Source organism: Chiloscyllium plagiosum, chromosome 1 (assembly GCF_004010195.1).
Source record: "Chiloscyllium plagiosum isolate BGI_BamShark_2017 chromosome 1, ASM401019v2, whole genome shotgun sequence".
Taxonomy (NCBI): domain Eukaryota; kingdom Metazoa; phylum Chordata; class Chondrichthyes; order Orectolobiformes; family Hemiscylliidae; genus Chiloscyllium; species Chiloscyllium plagiosum.
In genome coordinates, this window is record NC_057710.1 from 115,299,961 (window position 1) to 115,307,618 (window position 7,658).

Consider the following 7,658-nt stretch of genomic DNA (forward strand, 5'->3'; position numbering starts at 1 on the left):
TAGGATCTGGGCAGGTTACATGCTGGGGTTCAAGGGCAATCTTCAGCATTTCTGTGGTGTTGCCAACACATCCCCAATGTTAGGTGAACTGGTCGGGCTAAATTGCTCATAGTGTCCAGGGATGTGTAGGTTAGGTGCATTAGTCAGCTGTAAATGTAGAGTGATAGGGTAGGGGAATGGGTGGAATATTCTTCGGAGGGTCGATATGGACTTTTCCACACTGTAAGGATTCTATAAATGTTAACGTGAAGAGAGAGACTAACCCCATATGATTAGAATCATGGACTGATTCCCACAGTGTGGAAACAGGCCTTTCGGCCCAACAAGTCCACACTGACCCTCCGATGAGTGACCCGCCCAGACTCATTTCTGTATATTTATTACTGACTAATGCATCTAGCACAATGGGCAATGTAACTTGGCCAAATCACCTGACCTGCACATCTTGTGGGAGGAAACCGGAGCAAACCCGCACAGACACGGGGAGATTGTGCAAACGCCACAGTCACCCAAGGCTGGAATCGAACCCGAGTCCCTGGTGCTGTGAGGCAGCAGTGCTAACCACTGAACCACCCAGCCACCATGCGTGGCTGCATCCAGACCACGCTGGGGATTAAACCAAGAACCTGCTAGTGCTGGAAATCAGAAATAATAAGAAACATTGCTGGAAAAGCTCAGCAGGTCTGGCAGGAAGGTCACTGGACCTGACACTCACCTCTGCTTTCTCTCTCCACATGCTGCCAGCGCTGTTGGGTTTCTCCAGGAACTTCTGTCTTTGGTGCGAGGATTAATACCGATTAAATCGATTTGTTTTAAGGAGAGACTGTGTGTAAATTTTATTGTAACATTTCTTTCTTTCTGAAAAGACAACTCGGCATCGTCATAACGTTTTCAAAAAAGTTTTTTATTAACAGTGTTGTTAAATATAGCTGGCTTTATTTACAATATGCTGGTGTTAATGTTTTAGAAAAGATCTTTGAAGTGTCAGTAGGTACTAGCGGCTGTGTTGCTAATGGAAGTAATATAATGTCCCGAAGTATGAGCGATATTGACCGTAAGAAATCGGAGCAGAACTCATACAACCCATCGAGACTGCAGAAAGTATTTGAAGAAAGCAGAATGTGGACCTTTCTTTTTAAAAGAAAACACACTAAAACTGGCGCCATGGGTATATAAACCATATTCTGCCCAACTGCTTGCTGAGCAGTTTTCAAACGGGACGGTGCTGGTAATGGGTTACTTTGGGGGCAGACAGCGAGAGGATTTGTATTCATTTGTCTAGAGTGTGCCTAGGCGCTGTCCGACAACACGTAGCGGCTAGGAACCGACAGCGAGTGTATTCCAGAATGCCTGTTAATAAATTAGGGCCACCTTACATTTTACAAATTCACTATAAAACGTGGAACTTCTACAACAATTGATCACCTATACAATCAATATAGTCCCAATCTTTAAACAGGAAGTAAAATGGACAATCACAGAGACACATCATTCACAGAGTCCCTGCTGTATTAGCCCTGGATTGCTGAGAACAGGAACTTGCAAACAGAACTCCAGTTATCATTACAATATTCCGAAGCTATCTTGTCTATATCTGGATTCGCGGTAGGATCTGAGCTCAGTGCTTTCTCCTGCTCCTCTCCCAGGGCTGCAGAGGTGAGCAGGCCAGAGCTGGTCATTTTCAGATGAGCTGCTTTCGTGCTTCGGCACAGGCTGGACTTCAGCACCGCCGAGGGTTGGCTGCACAGCGCCTTTTGCTTCTTCAGGGCCCGGGTGACTTGCTTCCAGTAGGTTTTCGCATCTTGCGAGTACTTGGCGCAGGCTGAGGGTTTCCCGGTGAACTCGCACCAGTAATCGCCCAGTTCCGTCTTGCACTGCACACGCAGGTTAATGTCTGAGCCTTCCGGCCCTCGCAGTACCCACTTGCACTCGGCTTGCTCCCGGCTGAGGAAGCGCCCTTGCTTGGGCGCTGAGCCGCGGGCTCTCCGCTGCTTCTTGCCCTCGGCGGACCGGCTCGGTGGCTGGCTGCTCTTCTTGCCGCCGTCCTGCGGCTCCCCTCGCTGGGCCTGGGGCTGCTGCCCTTTGCCCTTCCTCCTCCTCTTCTGCTGCCCCTCACTGCTCTCCGCCAGGAGACACTGGGTGATGCAGAGCAGCAGCAGCAGCAGCGCCGCCAGTTTGGAGATCCTCATGGTCAGCTACAAAGTGAAAAACAACAAGAAAAGACAAAAGTTCACTAAAGGGGCTCCTTTAAACAATAAAAAAGGCACCAACTCCTGCACCGAATGGCCAAGAGAGAGAACCCACCTGGGAGTCTCTGCTGTCGGATGCTCCTGGGAGGATTAGGAACCGTTAGTGGCGAATGGACCGCGATGTCTACCATTTATATGTTTTTTGGCAACGCCTCCGATGTGACGGGGCGTTACCGGGAAAGCCACTCCGGGAATACCTGAGCTCTGCTTCATCAGCTTTAGCACCACACCTTTGTAGGGGTCACCCAAAGGTCCGGCTGCAAAGGAACACCAACCTGCTGCCCACTGGCCGTGCCCAAGCTGCGTCTGAACCTGCAACTTCAGGGAAAAGTGGACCCAGTCACTCAGGAGGAGTCTGTCACTCTGTCACAGTGCGGTCAGATTGAGTGGCTGAGCCCACCCCGCGTCTCCGTTAGCTGCTCATTGCTGTGTAACGATGGGCCACTTGACATTTTGTTTCACGAGCTTATTTATGAACCAAGGCACTTTCGTGTAAAGAATTTGGGGGAATACCTGCTACACGGGGAGGGTAGATAAAGCGTTATAACCGGAAGAACTGCGGATGCTGTCAATCGGAAACAGAAGTTGCTGGAAAAGCTCAGCGGGACTGCTCGCATGTGTGCAGAGAAAGCAGAGTTGACCCTTCCTCAGAACCCGAGATAACACGTGGACTCTCTCCCTCCGGCAGAATTTGGAAATGGTTCCATCCTTTATCTTTCACGGATTGGCTCCAGGCGATTAGAAGATTGTTCCAAACCTTAGATTGGATTCATAGCAGGAGTCGTTTTAGAGCAGGTTAACCCAGTGGCGATAAAATAACACGGAGATTTATCGGAGAGTCACTGAATGGTGGAGCTGGAAGCTCTCAGCAAGAGCAATTTACCTGCAGCTCCTCCACACTGGCGTCTTCCTGTAACCATATACATTCACCTTCTCAGACCGTCACCACACTCTCCTACAGTGCATTTTAGATTGTAAACAGGCTGTGTAAAAACAACTTTCCTCTTGGCATCATAGTTCCCTTTTGCCAATAGGTGCCCTCCAGTTCTCAGTCCTTCCACCAATGGGAACGATTTACCCCTATTAACTCTATCTACATCCCTCGTGATTTTGAATATCTATCAAATCTTCTTTCAACCTTCTCTTTTCCAAAGAGAACAGTCCTCCCTATCTATATCATTGGAATTCCTCATCCCTGGAACCATTTTGCCAAGTCCCCAAACTCTCCAATGCCTTCACATCTTTCCTAAAGTATAGTACCAAGAACTGGCTACTCCAGCTGAGGCCAAACCAGAATTAACATCTCTTCCTTGTATTAGTACTCAGTTCCTTTATTGATAAAGCTTGGAATCCTATATTTTAAAAAACATTTTCCTGTTTCTAATATTTTTTCAAACTGTCATGCCATCTTCAATGATTTAAGTGAACAGATACATCAGTCCCTCTGTCCCTGCATCCACTTTAGAGTTGTACTCCTCATACCACAATGAAGTAAATTTCATCGGTCTTATGTTTGCATATTCCCCAATTTGGTTGTGTCCTTTTGAAATGAAACACTATCTTCCTTTCAATTCACAAAATTTCCAGATTTTGTGTCTTCCATGTGTTTCAAAATAGTTTGTCCTGTACACCAAAGTTACTCATAAATATCAAGAAGAGCAATCCTATGATTCACCTCTGGAGAACCCCACTATATAAACCTTGTTCATGTAAACTCTGGTCCCATCAAAAAAAACCCATCACTAGTATTCTTCATTTCACATTAATCAGCCAAGTTTATATCTATGTTGCCATTGTCCCTTTTATTCTATGAGCCTTAACTTTGCGCAAAAGTCTGTTGTGCAACAGTTTATGAAATGATTTATGCCAGTCCAACAACAATCAAGAGAACTAGTTCCATAAATGCTTTCAGTGAACTCATCAAAAATAACAATAAAACTCATTTATAATGCATTTGAGTGAGAATGGTGAACAGAGGGCATTGAATACAATGATGTAAAAAAAGTAATGGACACTATGATGAAGAGTTTAAAATGACTGGAATGCGTGGAATTACTTACAAGTTCAATGTTGTAAGCAATGAATATACTTCAGTTCACACACCTGTGGCTGGGCCGTCCTGTTTAATATTGACTTGAGGCAGTTGTAGGTTAGCAAGGTTTCAGCAGAAGTGCAAACCTTTTGAAAGATAAATTGCTATTTATGACCATTGTAACACATTTTTCTTTCTTGATGCTGCTCATTGGGACATATTTTCCACTTCAAAATGCAGAAAGTGAAAGCCCGGGGGGCTGTTTTAGTTTTGCAGATATTGGTAACAAGCATTAGAGATGTGGAACAGATAAACATTTAGAGACATGGAGAACAAAAAAACATTTTAACAACAGTCAACTTTAGACAGGTAATAATTCTAAAGATAGTCCTCAAGTTTTCTGTTTACCAGAATTAAAATTTGAACAGCTAAATACTAATTTGTGTGGTCAATCAATTGCTCGGGTGGTCACACAGCAACAAGTGGACAATGAGGAGATGGGAATATCTGGTGGAGAGAGTGAAAAAGTAGTGACCTTTTATTGAAGTACACAAAGTGAAGGGTGAACAATCTGGCATTAATGAGCAGGACACAGTGAGAGAGGCCTAGGTAGCTGTGAGCAGTGCCCCTTGCAGAATGGCAGACCAACACAGTTCTGTCCAGCTAGGCACAGATGTAAGGTCTCAATGCAACTCCATTTTGTCCAGCAGTGTGGGAGATGTGTGCTCACTTGTCAGATTCCCTGAGGGACATGGACTCGAACTAGAGGACTCCATTTAGTTCATGTGCATTAACATGGCTCAGGGCTTTGAAGACATGAGCTCCTCCATTGGGTGAGTGGCCACCCTCATGGAGAGCAGCTTATAGCAACAGTCACAGTGGATGCAGGAACAGTGCAATAACATGGAGAGAATACACCAATACTACATTGGATTGGCATGGACTGGTCAGTGGTGCCATTATTGCAAAAATCATGGGATAGGGACTAGATGTGGCCCTCTGATGGTCTTCTCCTGCAATCCACAGCACTATGCAAGGGCTGAGGCAGTTACAGAACAAGATTAGGAAGCCTTTCCGCAAAATGTGCCATCATCATGATTGGTGTCCTTGGACTCCTATGATTGAGAGATCATCCCTACAGCATAACCCTGACAGAGGCTGCCCCTGTATTAACACTAGCGCAACACCCACTGGAGGTACTCCTGTCAGGAAGCAAGTTTATGGAGAGTAAAGAGCAGTCAGGGCAGCATTGGAGTAGTTTTGTCTGGAATTAATACTGGCATGGATGAGGATTTCAGCAATGTTGAGCTGAGGCAGGAGTGGAGACTCAGTCATCTTATGGAAATTGGAACAGCCAACCCTGGTGATGAGGAGGATGTGGGATCAGAAACTGAGGTAGCAATCAACCAGGATACCAAGATTGCCAATATTCTGGTTCAGCTTCTGACAGGAGCCAGGGAGAAAGTGTCAGGTTTTCCCTGGTGAAGACAAATATTTATTTGCTTGGAATTTCTATTGGCTGTAGGACATGTAGGTTGGTATATATATATCAAACAGATGCCTCATTGAATAATTTGGGGTGGTGGTGGGGTTAAACTAGTGCTGCAGGGGGAACCTGAATTGTAGTTCCAGTGTACAGGAGGTTGAGGGTAGTGAGGTCAGGGATAGGTATCGTATTAAACTGTGTCCACAGGTTTCCATTCACTGAACTAGAGTTTGGACATAACCTTCCAACTTCGTTCAAACTTGAAGCAATGTTGGTCCCCTCAGGAACCTCAGACAATACAGATGGGGTGTATCATAATGCAAAAATAATAACTTGTCTCTATTACGTCTATCCAAATTCTTCATAATATTACCCATCTCAGTTATGTCACTTCACAGTCCATACTGTTCAAAAGAAATGATTCCAGTCTACCAATCTTTCTTCATTGTGAAAATTTTCCAGTCCTAGCAACATTCTTGTCAATCTCCCCTGTAGCCTCTCAAATCACATATTTCCAGTAATGTGGCAATTAGAACTGTAAGCAATATATTACACAGTGTGGTCTAACAAGTATAAAATTTTTGTTACACAATGTAATTCTATGTCTTTACATTCTATGGCTTCATCAATAAAGAAAAACACTTCATACACCCTCTTAACCACCTTATTGAAGTAATTCTGTTGCCTTTAGTGATGTATGGATGTATACGGCAAGGTCCTTCTATTGATCCACAGTATTCAGTATCCTCCAATTTGTTATATATTCTCTTGCCTTATTCCACTTCTTAAAATGCATTACCGCACTTCTCCAAATTGAATTACTTTTTCCACTTTTCCGCCCAATTGCCCATCTAAATTTTATATCCTCACTGTCAACTACACAGACAAGTTTTCTACAACTATAAACTTCTTTATAACATCCCTATGTTTGAATCTAAATCAAGAATATAAAGTTAAAAAAGGCATCAAGCATGGAGCCTAATAACTTGCAGTTGCAAAACCATCTATCAACCAATCAATTATTATTACATGCTTTTGCTACTAAGCTAATTTTTATCTAATTTAGTAGTCATACCTGGATTGCAAGGTTGGGTTTTGTTGTTGACGTATTTTGATTCCTGTGGAATCTTATCCAAAGCCTCGCTAGAATCCTCATACTCACCTGGCTATCCCAGTCAGCTCAAATTGTTGCTTATTCAAAATATTCAATCAAGTTCATCAGGAATGACCTTCCCTTTAAAATGATCCACACTAAGTAAAATTGATTTATACTTTTATAATTGAAGGGTTGTTTGAGCCCTGAAAATTGACTCAACAGATTTTAAGCTACTTGGCCTATAATTATTTACATTATCCCCTCGTTTCTTCTTAAACAATGCAATAACTTTGGTGGAGCTCCTTCAATCATCTGACACTGTGCCAATAGCGAGGAGAGAGATCTACAATTTCCTTCCTTACTCTTCTTTACAACCTGGGAAATATTTAATCTGAGCCGAGCTATTTATCAACTTTCAAAGACCCTTTAATCACTGAATCACAAGATTGTTATGATGCAGAAGAAGACTGTTCAGTCCATTATCTCTGCACTGGTTGTCAGAATAAGCACTGTGACTTTGTGCCTTTCTCCAGTCTTTCCTACATCCAAGAATATTGTGTCTCATTGAATAATTCGGAGCGGGGGGGAGGGATGATTAAACTAATGCTGCAGGGGGATGGGAACCTGAATTGTAGTTCCAGTGTACAGGAGGTTGAGGGTAGTGAGGTCAGGGAGAGGTTTACAAGGTCGTGAGAGGGCACTGACAATCAGGGTGTTGGTTTGAAATGTGTGTACTTCAATGCCAGGTGCATCCAGAATAAGGTGGGTGAAATTGCAACATGAGTTGGTACCTGG

General features: G+C 43.8%; 1 protein-coding gene across 1 annotated transcript; it reads right to left on the reverse strand.

Moving 5' to 3' along the window:
* Positions 1-885: 885 nt before the first annotated feature.
* LOC122551987 (fibroblast growth factor-binding protein 1-like) lies at positions 886-2,539 on the reverse strand. The gene is made up of 2 exons (XM_043694552.1): positions 2,305-2,539; positions 886-2,195 (listed from the first exon to the last, which is right to left on the reverse strand). The coding sequence occupies exon 2, from the start codon at positions 2,187-2,189 to the stop codon at positions 1,512-1,514; it is 678 nt and encodes a 225-aa protein (XP_043550487.1). The 5' UTR covers positions 2,190-2,195; positions 2,305-2,539; the 3' UTR covers positions 886-1,511.
* Between the last annotated feature and the right edge of the window lie 5,119 nt (positions 2,540-7,658).

What these genes read in the sequence shown, in the direction of transcription:
- LOC122551987 (XM_043694552.1), bottom strand. Translation starts at nt 2,189, where the DNA reads ATGAGGATCTCCAAACTGGCGGCGCTGCTGCTGCTGCTGCTCTGCATC.